General features: G+C 27.4%; 1 protein-coding gene across 4 annotated transcripts in view; it reads left to right on the plus strand.

Moving 5' to 3' along the window:
* Rab40 (RAS oncogene family member Rab40) overlaps positions 1–23,873 on the plus strand; it is a 45,362-nt gene that overhangs the window by 10,826 nt on the left and 10,663 nt on the right. For 3 of the 4 annotated variants that reach the window (XM_067269263.1, XM_067269262.1, XM_067269261.1), the window contains exons 2-3: positions 13,783–13,914; positions 15,554–15,840. In XM_067269263.1, the coding sequence (XP_067125364.1) occupies positions 15,678–15,840 (163 nt within the window). In that variant the 5' untranslated portion in view covers positions 13,783–13,914; positions 15,554–15,677. The remainder of the gene's footprint in view (positions 1–13,782; positions 13,915–15,553; positions 15,841–23,873) is intronic. The other variant, XM_067269264.1, reaches the window with a different exon arrangement.

Consider the following 23,873-nt stretch of genomic DNA (forward strand, 5'->3'; position numbering starts at 1 on the left):
ATTCAATAGGTATGAATAGCTAAATGGTAGTCTTTTAATTTCTTAGTAAAATTCAGATTTTATTGTAAAATCTAATATAAATGTGACTGTTAAAGTAAATGTTTCTGATAGTTATTTTCAACAATAGAAATGAAATGAAATTAATAGAGTGAAACAGAATATTTCAAAATAAAGGGATGAAAAAAAAATTAAAGCATATTATGTGGAAAGTGTTTTTTTATACTAATTTACAGATTAATATTGATAAAATTGTTAAAAATAATTTGAAAGTTTTTTGTTCAGTAATCAAAATAACAACTTTAAAAGAACTAATTAAAAAAACAGCTTGTTTAGAAATATCATTAACAAAAATTTTTAAGTTTAATTAATTGTAAGTAAAATTTCTTTATTTAAAAAGCTTTATGCAATTTTAAGAAAAACATGAAATTGTTAATAGATTATTTTTAATGGAAAGTAAAATATTATATAGGAAAAGTTAGTTTTTTCTTCAATACATTTAATAAATATCAACTATTTTTACCTTGCCTAGTTTTTATGTGGAAATATGTGAATAAACTGTTGTAGAAATTTATCCATCATTATTTTATTATGATTTAAATATAAATTATCACATCACACATCTCTCTGAAGTATATGTATCATATAACGATTTTGTAATTGCATAAAATGATATATAACTACATTTCAAATTTAATTAGAAAAAATGTGACTAATTTATCTTACGTCGATAATGTATTGAATATTTAAAAAAAAGTTTAAGAATTAAACTTCGGCTTATTATGTTTTGTGTATGTGCATATACCGTATACTTCAAAGAATAAAAAGATATGCACGTTTAATTTTTGAAAGTTAAAATGAAAATTCATTGAACTCAAAATTTATTATAACATCAATCTAATTGATCGTGTTTCTTATCTGATTTTTCTTAATTTTAAATGTAATAGATTTAATGATTTTGTTATTGGAAAGGTAACAATTATGGTGGTTCTTTTTATATACATTAAATCTATTAGTAATATTTTGTTCTTCTTAAATAATGTTATATTTACTTCGGCAAAAATTTATTTTTAAAATATAAAAATAACGTCGGGTCGGTTCTTCGACTCGGATAAAAACCCGTAGTAAACGTCGAATACAAATGCATTAACGTGTAATTTTATAAAATTAAACTATTAATATTTTATCTTAAAATGTTAAGAATGACGCGCAATGGTTTTAAATGTAATTGTTAAAATTTTTATTGGATAATTACTTTTCGTTAATGCAATTTTTTCTGTTATAATGAATCAAAGATTAAAAAGATTTTTTATTTAAAAATAAGATTTTGACATTTGTTTTTCCTGCATTTAAAATATCGATTCCATTTTTTTTTCTGTTTTTGTTCCTCTGGTTTAATTTCGGGTTACATTGTGGAAAAATGCATTAAAATAAATCCGCAGTCTGAAACAACCTTGTCAAGGTCTAGCCCGAAGCTTTATAAGTACAACAGCTGGATACTAATTGTTAAATTTCAAGGTCAAGACTAAAGTGCATAAGATCCCTTGCAGCAATGCTGATTTTTTTTCCTTTGAAATAGTGACCTTGATATAAAATATGCAAGTTGTTCTAATCAGAATTTGAAAATGTTTTAAAGTATTTGATATATTTTAAAATAAAACTGAATAATATATTTAATCATTAAAAATTAATAATTTAATTTTAACTTAGTATTTAATTTAAACATTTATATTAATATATAATTAATTAACGATAAAAATTGAGAATGATCTTATAAAATGTTAATAATTCATGTATAAATTATTTATTTTACAAATAAATATAAAATATAAGTTAAATATAAATTATTTTATCTGCAGATTATAAATTAAATTAATATTAATAATGTATTAAAAGTATATATACAGTGTATATATTTATAATAAGATATTAACACATTTTAAAATTTTTATTTTATTTTAGTTTTTTTCATTCAAAAATTAATTTAAAATTTTGATTAAAGATTCTGTCTTTTATATTTTTGAATTCAAACATCAAAATATTTTGTTTCTTAAAAATCTATGGATGTATAATGGATAATTTTCTTTATAACTTAATTCTTTTAATCTTTGATGATTATAATAATTTTATAAAGCTTAGTCAAATATTGCTTTTAATGAATGCTTGCTTATATATACATATATGCTAAACCTTGTTAGATAAATCTGTATAATAATTTATGTAATCATTGATACGAAAAGACATTAGCTTGAAAAACTATAGATACTTTCTTATTCATTAATAGGCAGTCTTCCGAGAATAATTGTATGCGCTTCGTCGCGATCGTATATAAAGACGTCTGTAGGAATCAATGTAAAAAGATTAATTGCTCGATTGTGATTGAACAAAAGTTCATTATACATTAACTTTTTAAGTACAAATTGCTATTGGTGTAATTTTAGTGATTTCTCAACAATACACATATTAAAAGATTGTAAGAAACTTGTAGAAAAATTAGAATCATTTAAACCATCGTACTTAATTCAGCAAGGCTAATGTATGATTTTAGGGAAAACCCAAACACATTATCAAAGATGGAACTATATAATCTATATAATTATGTTGTTAAAATTATTAAAGAAAAATTGTAATTTTGTTAGAGTCCTTAATAAAAATGTTGGAGTTAATGGACTAATTTTTGTGCAATAAATTATTTACTTTAATATTAGTGCTTGTCCTGACTCTGGACAATAGGGTACTTCTTTTTTTTTGCTAATAAAGATTATTCTTATTGTTATTATTTGTTCATTTAAATAAAATTTAAATGATTTTCCTAACTTTTTATAAATAATTCTTAACTTTTGTTATTGAAAAGTTATAACTTTTGTTTTCTTTGCTTTGGGTCTGTAAAATTAAAATTATGACTTTTTATGTAGTTTGTTTGTAAAACTTATTGTAGCATATTAATATTTCCTGCATATTGGTATAATATTTTAATGTAAGGATTTCAAATAACAAAACCTAAAACTCTGATTTATTGAAGCTTACTAATTTAAATTATCATTTTCTCGAGAATTTTAAACGACTAAACTTATCAGGAGAAATAACAAGCTTGACTGCAAAGTCGATTATAGTAAGGTGACCAACTTTTTTACAATGAAAAGGAAGACACAAATAAATTGAAGGAAAAAATATTGTAAATAAAAGAAACATTTTATTCATTGCAACAATAATGCACTATAATAATCTCTACTGCGTGCGTATGTGTTGTGTTATGTTTCGGTAAGAAGTAAACAAAGCTACTTGCATGCAGCGCACTCTCTCGAGGTCTTCCGTGCAGAGCACGTGTTTCATAATTGCGTCTCGCTGCACTGTACCGAGCCTTGATGAACCGTCACGTCAAATACAAACACGTCACATCACATTACACGTAACGGATCGGCTCGGCATCGATCGAATATGGAGATTTACAGCCTAGTCTTCAAACATTGAAAAGGAGGACATGTAGGGGAGGACACTTTTCGAGGGGGACAGAACTTACAAAAGAAGGACTGTCCTCCCTAAAGGACTACGGTTGGTCACCTTAATTATAGCCAATAAAGCAGAATTTTGAGTTTGTATAATATAAGAAATTGAAATTTTATTCATTGTCAAATATTTTTTTATTGTAAATCACAAAAGTTAAAGTATTTCAAATATACAAAATAATTCATCCTGAAATTAAATATTTCAGTTATACAATCATATATCACCAGATTTTTCTAATACACAATGTCAGACAATATATTAATTAAACTGTTTACAAAAGATTTACAGGCGGCCCTCGACTTTTGCACATAATTGGTTTCTGAAAGTGTGCGCGAATGTTGAATGTTTGAAAGTAGAGGGATGTAAAAAAAATATGCATCAAAAACTGTGTTTTAAAGTATTTATTTATCAATATGTGTACATAATGAAGTTAACAAGGTGTGTTTAAGTGCTTTAGGGTGTTTTCTTTATAAAGTTGTCAAGAGTTAGTTGAATACCGTATCTCATTTTAAATTTGTTGAACTAACCATTACTTGATTGAAACACCGTGTTAGAATCTTTATATAATTATTAATCTAGTCTTCCAATCTTCATGCAAACTAAGAGCCTTAGCTTGAATAATTGAAAAACTCAGGAGGACATTATTTTGATGTCGATCATCAATCCATGACGACAAAGATCTTTCCATTTCGTCCATCACTATGCCGTGTCTTTTGGAAACAATCTTTGAAGATATATTTTCACAATTTTGAACGTATTCCTTAATTTTACTCTTATTTTTCAAAATTGAACATATCGTGGATCTGTTTATATCTTACAAATGTCCGACCGAAGCAAAAGATTCACCGTTTTCAGAACGTTTAATTATTTCCATCTTTGTCTCGATCGTATGAAGTTTACGAGTCCTTAATTTCTTTTTGTTTGTATCAACACTGCAGTTTCTCCGTTTCTCACTCATGCTTATCAATTTATAAGGACAAAATATTTAAACACAAACAAATAAATTGGCAAAACACGCGGCACGTCGATGCGCGCTCTAATGCAAGACCGAAACTGTTTTGACCTCTTGCTCGTACAACACGGTAGCGATTAGGATTCCGAGAAGTCCGCTATTGTAGGAAGTAACGTGTGTGCGACAACGTAGAGCGAGCTACCGTACTTTGTAGCGTATGGGCGTTCTGCACGAAAGCAAAGTTTTTCATTATCGACTAAAATATTTAAAAAGTCGAATTTTAAAAAAACGTGCGAAAGTCGAGGGCCGCCCGTATACAGAATATTCATTAAAATGTCAAATTTATGCCATTTAATATAAAAAATTTTATTGATATTTTTAGCTAAACATTTGTTAATTTTAATTACAACTGTATATCACATTAAATACTTTTAGAAGTTTTAAAATTGATATTTAGAATTCTCTTATTTTCAATGTGTAAAGAAGCATTTTTGACATTTGTTTCATATAGGACTTGATGAGATATTAAAAAATTTAATTCTTGCAATATAATTTTTTATTTATTCATGTATTGTTTAATATTTCAATTTGCTTAGTCACCGAACAAATACAGTAAGTGTATTTGTGTATAATAAGTGTGTATTTGTTTAGTTGTGATATACTCTTATGTATTTAATCTTACGAATATATAATTTGGTAGATTTAATATAATAATTATTAGATTTATAGCTTTTTAATTAAGTCAAGAAAATCAATTAATTTATTATGTAATTATAAATTGAAAAATTATAAGTAAAAATATGAAATAATTTTTATATATTACTACTAATATTAATTTTATCATAAAATATTTCTAAATATTCATTTTCAATATTAAGAAATTTATTTATAATAAATGAATTGGTATGTCAGTTTTCAAGTTCAAAAGAAGCTTCTTACAGAAGCTTCTTTTCAATTTAAATCTGATATTGCTAGTCACTTATTACAATAAATTGTTTAATAAGTCTTAATCAAATGCAAAAATTAAACGTTATTGTTGTGAAATTAATTTTACAGTAGAGCGTCGAAAAGTGGAACCAATTGGGGACTGGGGTCCTTCCAGTTAATGATTTGTTCCAGTTTCCGACTTTGTACGAAAAAATACATTAACCTGTCCGATGTTTCAAATTTTTCTCCGTTGCGTGTCGCTTCCTGTTGAATTTTCGTCGATTTTAAGCCTAACGAAAATTTTTATAATAATCATCGAGGCTATCGTATCGTTAAAAATTATTTCTGCAGTTTGTACAAACAAAATAAATATATTAAAGAATATAAAAAACATGAAAATTATACTTTAGAAGTAAATTTAGTATCAAAAACATTCGATTCGGCACGACACAGTCCGACTGAAAATCGTTCCACTTTCCGGCCATTCCACTTACCGACGTTCCACTTATCGACGCTCTACTGTACTTCTTTTGAAATAATATTTAGAATAAATATACTAGTAATTGACAGTGTACCAGTTATTGCCATTTAGAAATTTAAAATTTTAAGGCAGTTAAAAATGAAAACTGTTAAGCTGCATTATCTACTGTTAGAGAATTAAATTAAAAACACATAGTGTAAGAATTACTCAAAAGGGAGCCACCGAGGCTTTTATTTTTGAGTTAGATTATGATATAATAGTTATCTGTAGAATATTACAGTTGGGAATAAGTTGATCAAATTTGTACAGTATTTTAGAAAAAACTGTTAAGGAAAGGTTCTATTTGTAATTAATAATGATATAAGCATTACAAATTAGTTTTTAATTATATTTACTTTTTATTTAAACTATAGGTTTTTATCTTAATTGTAGATTGCAATTACCAGAATTTTGTATATAATTAACAAAAATTATTGTTTCAGAAAATACTTGTTTTCTAATAATTTTGAAACTAGCTATTAATAAAATAAAAGTTTAACGTGGCTTCTAGTCAGTGGCACATTATCCTACGGGCAAAAAGGAATCTTCTGTAAGAAAACATTTTCCCCAAAATATACCACCAAAGTAAAATGTCTAAAATCGACACCGTACGCGGGGACCCCCTAATTTAAATTTGCCTGGGTTCCGTGAAGCCATAACATGCCACTGCTTGTATGAAGAAAAATTTATTTAAATGTTTCTCAACATATCAAAGCCACAACAGATTTATAATAACAATTACTGGTAAAGTTACCCTATATTATTAATTTATTAATTAATAGAATATAAACAAGGAAATGACTTGTCAACAAATGATAATAAACATATAAACTATGTATGTAAACTAGCAGTCTACATGAACAATACATTTTAGTCCTACACAAAATACCTTTGGTCCGGTATCAAGAAAATACAAAATTTATATTTGGACTTGTGCCAAATTTAACTGTTATCGTTCCTGCTATTATATATTGGAACTCTTACTGGGAATCATTTGTACGAGCCACTCGCTTGCCGAATCGATTAACTCCGCAAAGCAAAAAGTATAAAAATTGAGAATATAAATTATTTTTTAAAATTCCTTTTAAAATTTAAATTTAAATAAACATTGCAGAATGTATTATTATATAAAATTACTTACATGAAAAATTTAAAAATAATAATGATTATATTAGGGATTTACAAATGGAGTTAATCATTTGGCCTGTGAATGGCTCATATTCAATATTTAATATTGTTGCCAGGATAATGTTGAAAGGTCTTATATAAAGAAAGATCAAATGAATTTGTTCCACTAATAAACAGCTGATTGCTTTATGAACTCAAAGGATATTATTATTATTCATTTGTTTATTAAAATTTAAAATTTTGTTTTTCAAGCAGTTCTTTATTGAGTTAATGACAAAGTTCTTATAACATATATTTGATATCTCTTTTAATATACATATATATTAAAAGGTGTGCTATTTATAATGTTCCTGACAAATATCTTGTAAAATATGCATCCAATTAAAGAACTGATCAGAATAAAAGTTATTTTTGAAGGGCTTTTTCAATTTCATAGAAATTAAGCTATCTCCATTCCTTAGTAAACAGGGGCAACTTTAGAATTTTAAATGGGGCCCTTATTTTTTTTTTACTTTTGGATTCTTGATTAAAGAATAATAATTTTTTCAAAAATGTTAATTTCTGATAGTTAGTTACCCTACAAAGAAAATTGACAGTACTGTGTTACCTAATTCTCATTGTTTTCATGAATTATATTTGTTGTTTGTTCTTAATAACTCTGTTCTTGGAAACACATTTGGTTTTTGAAAATTCTCAATTCATAAGTGTTTGATTCTGCTTCTGGTCAATTCTAACAAAGATTGATATTAATAAAGACCCTGTATTTGTATGTCCCTTTGTCATTTGACCTTTTTTTTCTGACAAGGTTTTAGAAATAATTTTTTGGAATAATTTGTTAATCTCATTATATCAATATTGTAGGCAATTTTGCTTTTATGACTACAAATGGAATTTTAATTTTTCACTCTATTCAGGTTAAGCTAAATTCTTTGTACCTGAAAACACTTTCTATTTGTTTTACATTAGATTAATACAATTCAGATCAATTCACAATTCATGTTATATGTTAGGATAAATTTGTTATAATTTAAAAAGTAAACATAATAAAATAAATGAAATACAAAATTTAAAAAGCCTAATTAGTTAAAGCGGTGGTTCTCAATCCGTGGTCCACGGAACACGGGTGCTCCGCAAAGCCACTTCGAGTGTTCCGCGAAAAAACAAATATACAATTAAAAATTGTTGCAAAAGAAAAATCAATACAATGTAACATAATTTTTGTATGGGAATGTAATTAGCAAACACCAATGTCGTCGTCTACTAGACCGAGTGCGCTCGATTTTAAAAAGGTTTGCCACTCCTGCTTTAAAGCTGATGTGTTGTAAGTTCTGCAGAAAAAAATGTGAAATTTTAGTGTTCCCCGACTTCAAAAAGATTGAGAACCATTGCGTTAAAGCATATATCTAATTTTCAACTTAATTAAGTTAGAATACTGGAATTCTGAAAGTATTATAGGTTACTTGTGTATTATTATTCACCAAATAATATTTAAGTAAGTAGTTATATTTTTTATATAAAATTATATGTAATGAAACATTTATTCTGCATTTTATTCAAATAAAATGTAAAATGGTAACCAGTTTTTTTTTGTCATTGTTAGTTAAGAATGATTTTTTTAATATTAAAATATTTTAATGAATAAATATAATTAAATTTGTTTTATTAGTGAATTTAGATTAATAATTGTGTACTTTAAGAATTTCATGTAATTGATGATGATACAAAAATTTTTGTATTACTCATACATATTTATGAATGTGTATGTGTTTTGTAAATAAAGTTTCCAATGAATATTTGTTTGTAATAATTACACGAGTGTAAAAACTGTGTTTCTAAATGAAGATGATGGTAAATAACTTTTTTTACTAGCTTATATTAGACTTGTTTGGTTTTGGTCAAAAATAATTAAACTATTCTTAAATTCTAATTACAACTTTATTTATACAGTAAGACCCTGCTTAATACGGGGGGATACATTCCTAGACGACAAAGTGCTAAACAAAACAGTTTTAAACGAGGTCATTTTAACACAGAGTAAATAGGGAAAAGGGAACACGCGACCAAAAATAAACAGATTTTACTTTAATTTTAAGTTATTTTTATATTCATTTGCATAATAATATATGTTAAATAACGCATAAACATATGCGCACAGAAATGTAAAGTTCATTTTTTGTGACAAAGGTCCTGGCTCTTCTGAAATTCTTGTTTTTTGCGATAAAGTCGTGTAGTTTTATTTGTCGCTTTTTTCTTTTCTTAAGCAAATGTTGGTAGCAGGAGTTTGCATCCAAAATGCCTCGTCTTGTTTTTGCGCTCCTTTCAAAATCTGGATCGTTCGCTACAATTTGATTAACGATTTTGGTTATCATTATCAAACTTTTACTAAGGAAATCTGTAGAGAAATTCTTTGGGTTCTTCATTTTCAGAATCACTATTTTCCAGTTCTACATGAATTCTTGTTCTGCCAGTTCTTGAAGGTCATCGTTGGTAAGACACTCACCAGTAACTGCAGTAACTCCTCAATATCCTGCTCATCTGCATCTCCTAGTCCTGTTGTATTGATTAGATTGACAGTTTGGTCAACCTAATCAATACCTACAGTAATAGGCTCTTATTGTTGAGAATTCTTGGATATCTTCAGCCATAACTTCTTCTACACTTTGTTCATGCATTTATCATTTAATTCTTGCCAAGCAAAGTCAATATTGCCTATGGCATCCATGATATATTTTTTCCAAAATTGCACCAAACAAACATAGATTTAAGGAAAGTACAGCACTACCACGAATTGCCACCTTTTGCTGATTATAATCTTATTTTGTCCACTAGTACGTATCTATTAACAGGACTTATTAAACTGGCTTTAAGGATACTGCAACTCAGTTTTACAGATTATAAAATGATTGTTTTATATAATTTACCTGCAGGTAAATTAAATTAGTTTGTGTTTGGGAATAATCATATTACATACGAATCGATCAAATGCCACGATAATTTGAATCGGCGTATATTTTCAGCTTTTTGAGGCTTCGTTCAGACCGCGTTATATTGAATCAGCATTATTTGAGGCAGCATTAAGCAGGGTCTTACTGTATCAACATCCTAATAACCCAATGTATATTAAACAACCAACCAATATAATTTCTAATTATAATATTTGTAGTTCTGCCTGATTATTTCAACTGTTGGTTGGTCGTTTACAATTTTATATAGAGAGATTTTTTCTATATCCTAAATTATATAAAACTAACAAAAAGTCATTTCATTACAATGTAGATTTTTCTTTATGTACTGAAAAAAATGGAAATTATTTAACTTGCAGATTACAATGAAAAAAGGGTTTTTTTTCTTTATTTTATACTGTGTTACCCTATACTATATTTTTTTAGGATTTTCTTTATATAAGTCTTTAGATACTTCCATAAAGAAAATCCTAGTTTTTTTCCATCCTCAAGTAATAGTATAAAATACCAGGGAATGTACTTAAAGTACTTTATTTAGTGTTGTCGAGTCTAATATCTAAAAGTCCAAATGCAATCAAATCAGGTATGGTGACATTTCAGGACATGCAGAAACATTTCTGTAAAAAAAAAAGTCGCATCATAGGCAATTTTTGTGCTGCATTTTATTTGTAAAAGACATTCTTGTTGTTGTCAAAATGTGAATTAATATACATAAGCAATCAAAACTGTATCTGAGCACTGAAAACTAACTAGAATTCACAAATACAAGAAATTTGCAAAGATGTTCTTCCTTTTATTTCTTTTTCAAATTCATTGAATTTGAATTTTAGAAAATTTTTCAAAAAACCAAAAATTATGTCTCCGTTCGGAAGGTGTAAAATCTGAAATCAATGAGCAGTGTTCAATGACTGACTGTAATTGATTCTCTGTGATGCTTCTCAGACATAGTGCAATACTACAATAAGACTGGCAAATTTTATGCCCTTGATGTATCACACTTCTTAAGTATTTTTTCTGCTTGCAGCACCAAAAGTGATGAGTTTTAGCATTAATTTTGTTTTGCAGAAATGTCTTCATGTCCTGATATATCACCATACTAAATTTGGTTACATTTGGACAACTAAACATCTCTCTGGAGCAGGCCTGGCCAACCCAAATTGTGTTCGCGGGCCACTTTGATCACGCGTAACATTACGGTGGGCCACAATTTAGGCAAACATGCTTTTAAAAAGTAAAACAAATACAAAACGAATAAGATTTTATTATTATACCAAGAGTTCGTACTCGCACTTGCGCACTATAACGACGACACGTGCAAATTTTTATTTATTAGTGGCTGCGGGTTAGCCAGGCTTGCTCTAGAGCATAGAATAGAGGTACTTCAATTTACGATCACCCAATACATCATTAAAGTATTCTTATAAAAGAGCCAATATCTAACTGAAAAATGTAAATATTCATTTTTGTTTTTTAAATAATTTTTTAGCAGTTTCTTATACTACAATTTGAATAATTAAGTATAAAATGGCAAAAAAATGAATTTAAAAAATCAAATATTTAAATATTATCTTACAGAACAAATATCTGCAGTCTACAAATTTTAGTGTGCAATATAAATATTAAAAATTGCTTTTTAATGTAAATATATGTAGGATTTACTTCTTTTCAAATGGTAAAGTATAAGGAAAAGGCTATAGTAATATTACTATATCCTTTTCCTTATACATGACAGGTAATATATTTATATGGTTTTATTGTATGCCATAATAGAGAATCCTAACTATGTGGAAAATAAAATTTTTTATATTTTATACTTCATCAATCTGGATTTATCATTTGATTATAAGTACAGAATATAGACTTGGTTTTCTATATAATTATTCTATACTTGGATAGAATTGATTAATTAATGATTTAATGTTAAAGTTTTTTATAAATTATATTAAACTGTTCTCTTATAAAAGATTATTGAATTTTTTTCCTATTTGAAAGGATTAGTTTTTTTTAACATTCAGATTTTATTTATTTTTTATTTGTCTTTCATTCTATTTGAATTATAAAATGAAATAAATCTTTTATCATCTTAACAGGAAGTGATATTTAATTATTTTGAAGAAAAAGTTTTTCTTTCTAGTACTAAAATAGAAATTTAAAACAGAACAACTCTCAGCAAGAATTTAAAAAATATTTATATATAAATGTTACAGATATAAGCCAGAGTCCTTTAATTGTTTTATCCTCATTCAGTAATAAAATCATTGTTAAAAACTATAATGCATATATTCAATTTGCTATTTTAATTTTTTATGCCTCCTTTGATAAGTTAAATATCATTGTTACACTTGACTAAATTAAGTCAGAGTTCAAGTTGAGTAAAAACTTGCAAATTACACTTTAAGTAGGTCGTATTTGTCATCCGAATAAATCGACTATAAATAATTTATACGGAATAATAGATCAACTTTTATAATACAATAAAACTACATATAATATATACAATATATTATATCATTTCTTTAGAATGAGTTAGTTATTATTTTCATAAAATCTTTATTTAGGTTTTATTATTCTATTTATAATAAAAAATAACATGTATGATTAGTTAATATTTCATTCTGTTAGTATAAAGCAAAATTATGTATATAATTCATATTTCTTGGAAAAATTTAATAGTAGTAATAATTAAAAATATATTAATGTATATTTAATAATAGACAAAATAATTTCAAATATATTACATTCATTTGAAATTATAGAATGAGAGAAATGAAATAAATTGAAAATAAATATATCTTTTAATTGAATTTAAGTTTAATATTTTAAAAATATTTTTAAAGTTTTGTCTTTTTAGAAAACTTAAATCTTAAACTAAATATCTAGTTGAGAAAATCTATGAAATTAACATGTGTTAGATGCTGTATGTTAAATAGAATTCATTGCAATTTGTATTTAGATTTTGAAAGATGATGATAAAATAATGTAAAGGTCCACGAGGTGCTGTTTATGTATTGTCCAATTTTTATAAATTCGAGATTATTTTTACATAAAAATAACAACAAATAATGGAATCGAATTGTATGTAGTGCATAAACATTAAATAGTGGAATAACAAGTTTATTGCTATCCAGATTTTTAGTAACTTATAGCTTATAAACATGCCTAGAGCTATTGGTCAAGAGACTTGGCTTCCTTTAAATTGTTGCTTAGTAATTCAAATTGTAAAAACTATATACTTTAGAATCCTGAATGCTATTTTTAGCATTTTTTTTCTCATTTATACATACTGTTTAGGCTTTAGAAATAATCTACAATGTATTTTTTTATTTCTTGCAATGGTTTTAAAATATTTATTTGAGATTAAAAAATCCTACATAGATTTCAATTAATTTTTAAATTTGCCCATATCTTAGTTTTTACAGTCTCGTACTGAAAAAGTTTTACAATTATGTTTAAACATTTCCTTTTAATGCAGTGCTATAAAAAACTTAAAAATTAACATGATAGATAGAACATAAAATACAAAACAGTATTAAGAACATTGTCCTTCAAGGTTGGATGCTTATCTGATCTTTTTTTCCTCTCTTCTTTTGATTGTTATTGTCTATATTTTCTTTTAAGATGATTCTTCTTTTCAATAGAATGTTCTGTTCATGATATGCTAGAATAATTAAAGTAATGAATTTGTCTTTATCAGATTTACCTTAAGTAGTTAAAGGTTTTACACCTTTTAATAAACATGAAAAATATTTATAAATCGTTTTCTGAATTTAAACTTTATTCTTTTACAGAATTTTGTTTAAACTGTGAAATCTGTCAAAACTTAATCAGTACTAGAAAGAAGATTCATAATGAAAAGAAGAACATACGGTGTCTCCAAGAGGCACCTATACACAATCGACAACTGTTTCCTCATTACATAAGTATGTTTTAGATGTATTTTTAAACTAATTATTAAAGATTTATTTATTAAAAAAGTTTGAAAAATTTTTTATAATTTTATTTTAATTTATTAATTTATTTAAACATATTAAAAGATATTTGAGATAATATAATTGATATTATAATTTATGTAAGATTGAAATATTAAAGATGAATAAAATTAGCATTATTATTACTGTAGTTGTGTTTTATGTACAGTACATAAAATATAAATTAGTAATTTCAATGAACTAGATTTAAAAACTTTTGCCACGGCGGCTATATCTGTTTTCTTAGTTTTTTTTTTTTTTGATTTAATAGAAATTAAACTGTTAAATGTAATATTTAAGAAATAAAATGTATCAAGAATAGTTATTTAAATATGCACTATTTATGTCTTATGATCAGGTATCTATTAAATAAGTAGGTAAAAATTAAATTTTATTATACATGTAATGTTTTTGCATTGATAATGAAATAAATTCAGCATAAAGTAATTTTTGAATTATATAACTAGAATATTTTTGTGTAATATAACTTAAAAAATGATACAATCCAAAGCATTATGATTTCACCATTGAAAACATATGTATAATGTTTATAAGGATACAAAATGTTGCAGACATTTTGTATTCATTTTTCTTACTTCATTGTTTCCTATTGACATATAAATAAAAAAAAACTCTTTTTTTTTTTTTTTTTTAACAGTAAATATCTGATTGATATCTAATAATACATTATTGTATGCGTATTGTCTGTAGTTCTATACAATGCTTTTCGTTGGTGGAACGTGCATTTCTACGATTGTGGTAAAATTCAAGTTTTTCTAAGAACAATTCATTGATTAGATTTTAATTAAGTGATTTATCACTAATTTTATAATAATTTTTGAGTTTCAATTCACTTACATTTAAGAAAATAAATTCCAATGCTATGACCCATCTTAAAGTTGATGGATTTTATTTTATTTCCATTATTTTTGACAGATTATAGATAGTTTAAGAAATATTGAGCGGGGCATTGGGAACACGACAAGGTTTTAAAATCATTATTATTAATTTTTTTTTTTACTTCTAAGTGAAGATTAATTTATACACACATGCACACACTTTCACTCTCTCTTTATACCCTGTTCTTTCTGGTATACTTTCTGTATAATAATAAAAAACTTTCAGTATTTACAACATTTGAAAAATGTCAATTTGTATTTTCTTTTCAGTGCTGAATCATATTGCTTTATGCAAACATTAAGGTCATTGACATTGTAGTAATCACTTATTCTTTAGTTCCCTAAAAATAAATTTTTGCATATTGCTTTAACTTCCAATCTGTGTGAATTTATTATTTCATCATAATAAATGTCTTATTATTTAAGGCAGTGGTTTCCAAACTGTTTTTCTTTAATAATTTCATTTACTATACTAGAAGACTGTGACATCATTTAAGAATTTAACTTACAATAGCCAGACAGTTGGCAATACTTCTAGATGACTTGAAGGTTGGAAAACACATTTAAAATAATAAAGCAATGTAGAAATATTTTTTTATTAGTATCTAAAATTAATATTTTAATAATTTATATTATATTCATCATTTGAATTAGATTATTCTCTTATTTGAAGTATATAATTTATTTTACAGGATATTAGATTCGTCTACTTTTTAATACATATATTTAAACAAAACTGTTGTGATATTTTAAAAAACCAAATTTGTGAACTGCAGATCCACTTTTGGGATGTGTTTGTAAACTTGCAAAAGACTCATGAGTAGGATTATTTCACAAAGTAGACCATCAGCTAGTCAACAAAAGTCATATGACTATTTATTAAAATTCTTGCTTGTAGGAGATAGTGATGTTGGTAAACAAGAAATATTGAGTGGTTTGGAAGATGGATCTCAAGAATCACCATTTTGTGGTTCATCTGGTAAGTGTATCTAATAAATTTTTGTAGTTATAAGCATTTATACAAATTATTTTTATTTAGTACATACACAGTCCATGGCTGGATTTGGCCTCTAACATCAGGTCTTTTCTAAAGGCTTTTGTTGTCTAGATTCTATTTGCATAGAATATTCACAGTTTCAAAATAGTGCTGCTTTCTGTGACATAGGGATTCTATTCTATTGAGCTGTAAATCCTTTAGTGCTCTAGATCCTTGGAATGGGTGCTAGTGATCCTACTAAAACTGAGGAGTTCTGTGGAAAAAGGTACCTAAGTTAAATTTTGATGTTTTCGGGAATTCTCAAAACACCGTTCTTTTTGAACGAGATTTATTATGAAGGGAGCAAAGTATAAATGTTGAATATTCTTGAATAAAGTGCTTATTACAGCAAGGGAAATATCCATATCCATAAAATCCTATTTGATATGCATAATAAAATACTTAACTGAAAAAGCTCTCTAAATGCACTTAGTTACAATTGAAGATTTCTTTGAAATAATGTACGTATGGCTGTTGTTTTTTCCTATATATTTTTCTAGTCAGTCAGTCAGTCATCTTGTATTTGCAAATTTTTATATGTAGTGATTTTCTCTAATTTTTTTTCTCCTCCACTCTGCTATCACCTGGAACTGCCAATAGAAAAATATGTATCTATAATATATATATTTTTTCTATTAACATAATATCCGGACTGTTACGAGCCAGGTGTTTATCCATGCGTATTTAAAAAATCCTAACATTTGTTTCTCTTCTCATTTTCAAAAATGTTTTTATTTTCTGCAAACATTTTAGTGAATCATTTCTGCTGCTGCACTGTTAAGTATTCAAGACAGTTGGCTTGTGCAAAATTTTCTTGCAGTGGCAGCACTTAGGATTATTACATGACATTTCACTATTATCATTATTATTTATTGATCAAGATACAGAGTATTGTAACTTGTTATAGGAAGCACTTGGTTTTCAAAAAATCTTACAAAAACAATGAATACACATTATGACAACTTAGTTATGAATAAAAAAGGTTAAACAATTTCAACAATTGACTTTTTGTCATGTTTAACCAGTTTCTATAATTATCCAAGAACACTCTAAGAAATATCTGTTTACCCGTGCAACTCATACACAGGCTTTAGTTCATTGCATTCATTCAAAATATAAAAAATAAAAATTTGAATCCTAGTTCCGAAAATAACTTTTAAAAAATTATTGTACATGTTATTTATAAATATAAAAAAAAATATTACAGTATACAATTAAAGTTAAAATCTTTTTATAGAGATTCTTGTATTCATTCTCATGTGGGATACCATAGAAGGAATCTCTAGCATCTGTTGACACCAGGAATGGAAAGTAGAGTTAACCAAAGTTACTTAATCTTTTAATATGGATAATAAAAAGTAGTATTCATTAATAATTTATAATCATGTTTTCAACCTTGCTCAGAACCATCAGGTACAATAAATAAAATTTATGTGAAATATCAAATGTAAGAGATTAAAAAGTTATGTAAGCTATAAATAGAAGTAACTTTCGTTATATATGTTTAATAGTGAGTAAGTTCTGCTTGTCATCTTGAAACTTTAAGAAGAATTATAATTTTATCAATCTTTTTGGAAAAAAAGGAAAAAGTAAAATGTATTTTCTCGTGACACGGCTCGAAATACTCCTTTCCACAAGGAATTGTTACAAAAGAATTTCACCTGTAAGTTTTCCAAATTAAATAAATATTTCAATGTCCAAATCTCCATTTTCAAGACCTTGTTAGTTTAGTGAGTTATCTTATAATCTTATAATTTTCCATAAACTTTGTCTTTAAATTTAAATGTTTTTGTGAGATTAATTAATTACTTAGGAGAATTTTGAAATATATGGTTCAATAAAAAGTTATCTAAATTAACTAAATTGTTCTTTTTAAAATGATAAGTTATTCTGTTTTCGTCTGTAATTATGTAATCATCACAAAGTTTAACTTATTCCCTTCTGTTCATCTTTAATGTAATAAATAAATACATCTGTCTCCACATTTCTTAAGTCACTAGACATTTGCATATTGTTCAATATATGTAATTTATTAATTGTTCTACTCTAATATTTATTAGAGTAGAACAATTAATAAATTAAATTAAATACTGAATAAACTTCTTTATGTTTTTAGCTTGAATTTAAACTTATTTTATATATCAAATTTTAATTTTTGACTATATCAATTTGCTTAAATCTTTTTTAAACTCAAGTTATTTTCAGCCAAGTCAACAATTATTAATTTGATTATGTTTTCAGTCATAGCAGAAGCATTATATAAAATTAATTTATCTTGATAAAGTTATTCATTATAAAATAAATTTTATTGTACATTATTTTTTTTTGTATTTGAAGTTTATTAAGTCCTGCTCTGCTACCAAGTGTGTATATATATCCAGATATTATATATATAATAATTTATTTTACAATTAATTGATTGAAATTGTATTTTAAAATCGTGAATACACATATGAATTGAATCTCATTCTTCTGTGACCCAATTAAGTTTTTGATTCACTATTTTATCATTACTAGTTAATTTCCATATTGAATTAGAAGTGCATACTTTTATTAATGTTTTTCACAGTATGTGAACGGGCACAGTATTTCAGGGATATTTTTACTTAAAAATATTATGATAAATTTTTAAAAGAAGTTTTTTAATGTCATATATAATTTCATTAAAATTATATATATTAAATAAAATTATAAAATTTCAATATTTTTCAATTTTAATTTTTTAATTATAAAAGTTCAAAATGTTTTTTTTTTTTTTTGGCTGACATGGTAGCATGAATACTTTCTTGTAGCTTCTCAAATCCATTTATTTATTTATTTACATTTTTGTACTTGTTTTAGTCCACTTTATAATAGTTTGCTTACTTTGTAAATTATGCTAAAGCGAATAAGATTGTTAATTTTTCATTTTTCAAAAATTACTTTTTGAGAGCACACATTTTGTCATGTATAACAACCAGTATAGTGCAATCCCAATATGGGTACATCTTGTTTCTGAAAAGCTCTTGTAAAGTTAAATATAATAAAGTGGGATGAGATTTTTCATTATTTCTTATGGTTGAAATTTGTACCTCATTCCAGCACAACTCAGTTATTCTGCACATTCCCCAAATAATATTAAAATGCTACTAAACTTTATTTTATCTATCAAGTAATAATTCTAAGTGAAATATAATAAAATAAGGTGTTGATTCATGGATATAAAGGAAATTAATATGAAATGAGAGAAGTAAATACATAAATTATAAGACATCATTTCATTTTATCAGACTATAATTAAGAACAAACAATATAGAATAAAATAAAATGATTTTTAATTAATGAAATTGTAATTGCTGACAGAAAAGATTTGTTATGTAGAGTGTTCATTAAACTGCATTACTATAATGAATGAATACACGTTATGAATGAAAGAAATAAAATGAGAGAGTGGAACTTATAAATTTATATATACCCGTAAAGCTTCAGTCTTGTCACACTTAAGATTAGAATATTTTGTTATCATAAATATTAGTTAGTACTCGTTATATCAAATACAATAGAGCATCGTTTATCCGAAAGCCGATCGACCGAAACGTCGGTTAACCGAAAGCTTTCCGGTCGGACTGTGTCGTGCCGAATCGAACGTTTTTGATACTAGTTAACTTCTAAAGTATAATTTTTTTGTTTTTATATTTTTCAATATATTTATTTTGTTTGTACAAAATAAAGAAATAATTTTTAACGATACGATAGCCACGATTATTATAATAAAAATTTTCGTTAGGCTTAAAATTGACGAAAATTCAACGCCAAGCGACATGCAACGGAGAAAAATTTCAACATCAGATAGGTTAATATTTTTTCTGTACATAATCGGTTATCCGAACAACCCCAGTCCCCGATTGATTCGGATAAACGACGCTCTGCTGTATTTGTCTCGTAGATCAGGAAAAAGAGTAAAAAGCAACTTACTGTATCAAAATTTTATATATTGTGTACTCATAAATTGGGTTACACTGTACTTTGTCACTTGTGTATCTATTTTTTCAACTGTAATTAGGTGCACTTCTGAATCAGGGCACAGTTTTAGGCAGTCTCTTTCATTCAAGAAATATGGTAAGTCTGAAAGTCTATTTAATACATCTTCTATAGAAATGTTTGTTATAGTCCTTGAAAACCATTGAGACATTTGGATTCATTGAACTTATTTGAAGATTTACTCAGATTCAACAAAAGATTTTCAGAGGTAGGCTGTTATAGTATACAACTATAATAATCTACCTCTGCAGTGAACCAGAAAATTCCTCCAAAATTGTTTTTATCATAAATTGATGGAAGTCTTCCACATTTAGTTGGTTCCAGATCAAATTTTACATTAGTGATTATCAGTAACATTATGATGTACAGGTAAGGAACACCTGTGAAAGAATGCAAAATATTTATTAGTAGGGAGTTGGGCCACCATTAGCCTGAATTACAGCTTGTATCCGACGTGGGATTGAGAAATAAAGGTCGTGCAGAAAGTTTAAGGGAATTCGCAGCCATTTCTCTTGCAGAGCAGTCCCGAGTTCAGGTAGTGTGTGTGGTGGAGGAAACCGAGCATGGACTTTGTTCTCTAAAAAAAACCCCACACAGGCTCAGTGATGTTGAGATCACGGGACTGATGACACCACATGAGATGTTCCACTTCATCATTATGCTCATCCAATCATGTTTGAACACAGCGAGCGGTGTGTATGGGGGTGTTGTCATATTGGAATAAAGGACGTTCTCCAGGAAACAGAGTACGAAGCATAGGGTGTAAATGATCTGCGAGAATACTGCGATAATGCTTGCCTCTGACCTTCTCCCTCGGGACTATGAGTGGCCCCAAGCCACGCCACGATATCACTCCCCACAGCATCACAGAGCCCCCTCCAAGCTTCACGGTAGGAACCAGACAGTCAACATGAAATGTCTCTGCCAGTGTTCGCCAGACGAACACATGTCCAGTGGTCTGAAATAATGTAAATGATGATTCGTCAGACCAGATGACCTGTTCCCATTGCTGTTGTGTCCAGTTTCGGTGGTCTCGGCACCACTGTCGTCGCTTCATAGCATTCTGCAGCAACACTAACAGCTTTGGGATGGCTACTTGGCCACAAATGCTCGCAGCATGCAGCTCCCGTCGAATAGTTTTGGTGGATATGGGATTCTGGAGATGGGTGTTCATCTCGGAGGTTAACTGCAGCAGTGTAGTCTTACGTTTTCGGGCAACTATCCTCTTCAACGCTCGTCTATCCCGGTCGGTCAGCTTTATCTTTCGCCCACTGTTCTGTTTTGCAGCGGACACCTTTCCCAGTTTTGTGTAGGCTGCCATAACCCTCGACACAGTGGACCTTGAAACATCCATAAGGCTGGCTGTTCTAGACATGAACACTCCAGTGTGGCAAGCATAATCATGCCTCTTTGCACGTCAGACAGGTCGGACATAATGGCACTTTGCTGGAAACAGAATTTTTTAATGCAACTGTCACACTGCCAAATGCTCGACCGATACCTTCCCTTTCACCGCCACTGGATGGCAGACTGTTGCAACACGTGGCGGGGCTGTATTGGACGGTCGAAATGCAACACATTTTGAAAGGGGTGTTCCTATTATTTTGTCCTGTACCTGTAAATATTGTTATCGAGGCTAAATAAGTCATTGTATATCAATCGCATTTTTAAAATTGAGTTAACAAAGGTGGTGTTGAAAGAAACATATCTATGTATATAACTTATTATTTTATAGAGTATAAAATTAATTCTTAAATAACTGAATTTTTATAGTTATTACAAACAACTTTTAAAATTTCTCTCTTTTCATCTTTTATACTATATGTTTTAATGCTTTTATGCCATTATTTTACTATTAAAGTAATTAATACGAATATTCCTTTCTTATACAGTTTATGTAGTTCAATAGTTTCATTATAGTCTGTTAATATGTGCTGCAACCAAATGATAAATTAACAAATGTAAAAATAACAAAATATTATATGATGATGATAATTTAATCTTTGTTGAATCTATGATACATCAAAGACTAAATTTCTTGACATTTTTTTTATTATATAAATTTGTAATCATATGAAAATATGTAGTTCTTTGGCAAAAAAACCAGTTTACTATTATTTGTAATAGGATAGTACTGTGTTATTTAGAAACATCCAAATAAAATGACAAAAATAGATTACTTATATATGATGAAGTAAATAGTAATTATGCTACAGACAAGCAATATTAAGTAATGAACACATATTAATATTAATATTTTTAATCTATCAATTTATAATAAGAATTTCAATAATAAACTCCTAAAAACACCGGGTTGCAAACAAATCTTCAACACAAACCTAATAACCGGTGCAAGTCTAATTAATTTTCTACGGCGAACGTTTTTGGACTCCACTCCGGGTCCATTCTCAAGCCTAAATTCTCTTCCAATCGGTGTTCGACAAATCGAATACTCCCAATGGCGTGCCGTTCGAAAATTCGAAATCGTTCCATTAGCTTCCGTAGAACCTTTACCCGAAAAAACGCTTCCCAAGTTCACTTTATAAATCTTAAAAAACTTAAACAGCTCAAACCCTTCAATAAAAAGACCAGCAGCATCTTTCCTTTCCTTTATTCCGTCTATGCTTTTTGCAGTAGGGCCTGCCATGCAGGGGATTAGGTTTGTGTTGAAGATAAGAATTTTAATCTCAACCAGTGCTGCTCAAACTGCAATCTGTGAACCAGCACTGATTCACGAACAGTTTATTACTGGCTCTGCTGAGATTTCACCTAAAATTTCATTATCTTATTTATTACATTAATAAAACTATTTTAAAACATGTTGTTTTATTACTTTTATTTTCTTTTATTATTTAAACACTTCATGCTAAGGGTGACTGATAATCAAAATCAGCCCAAGAAATCATTGAAAACTGCCCATGAACAAATTTTATTCAAAAGATTAGAACCAAATTTTGTATTTTTCTTATTAATTCAGTCTAAAAATAATATATAAAAAATTTAAAAAATGCATTTGAACTCTGTTCTTTCCATTTTATAATTACTTTTATTTATTGATAATTTCACAGAAATACTAGTCCACAAGGGATGAAATGAAATGAAAAAACTACTCCGTGAACACACAATTTGAGAAGCACTGATCTAAACTAGTTGATTTCTTGTCATATATGATGGAATACATGAAATACTGTTGCAAAGTCATACTTTTAAACTTCACTTACCTATTTCACTGTATTTACAAAGAAAACCTAAGCATTTCTGTCCAAAAGAATAAAAATGGATGTTAAGAGGAATATTTTATCAAGCTTGTCACGAGTTTGGCCAGGACAACAGAGAAGCATTTGGGTTACGAGGGACGGGACTCGATATATCTGGGACAGACCGCTCGTGAAAAATTTCTGGGGTTTTTGATCTATCCAAATTCTTTCTTGGGTTTCCAGACTGATAATCAGGTTAATTGCTCACACATCTGGTCATTCATTTCTGTTTATTAGTTTTGCCTTGCAAAATACAGCTATGAAAGTAAAGTTTATTTAAAATGAAATAAAATTAAATAGGGATTCAAAAATTAAGATGTTAAAAGTTTTCACAAAATTATAAAATATAGTTTAATTTACATTCTGAAAATAAAACAAAACTGTAGTAATAAGTAGTTTTTTTATCAGCTTTATTGTTTTAGTTTTATGAAAATTACAATATTAAATTTATTTTATCTTTCAAAACTGATATAACAAAGGACAATTTCAGAACAATTTTACTGTGATATTATAAAATGTTTAAAACATACATTGGTGCCTCATAATCAATTTTAATTTATTTCAGGAGGCCATTTGTAGTTGAATCAATTTTTTTCATTAGAAATAATGGAAAATAAATTAATCTATTCCTAGACTTCAAACAAACTTAAAACAGCAAATACATTTAATTTAAGTAAAAACACAATTTAATGCCCTAAA

Source organism: Centruroides vittatus, unplaced genomic scaffold (assembly GCF_030686945.1).
Source record: "Centruroides vittatus isolate TY-2023 unplaced genomic scaffold, ASM3068694v2 contig_349, whole genome shotgun sequence".
Classification (NCBI taxonomy): domain Eukaryota; kingdom Metazoa; phylum Arthropoda; class Arachnida; order Scorpiones; family Buthidae; genus Centruroides; species Centruroides vittatus.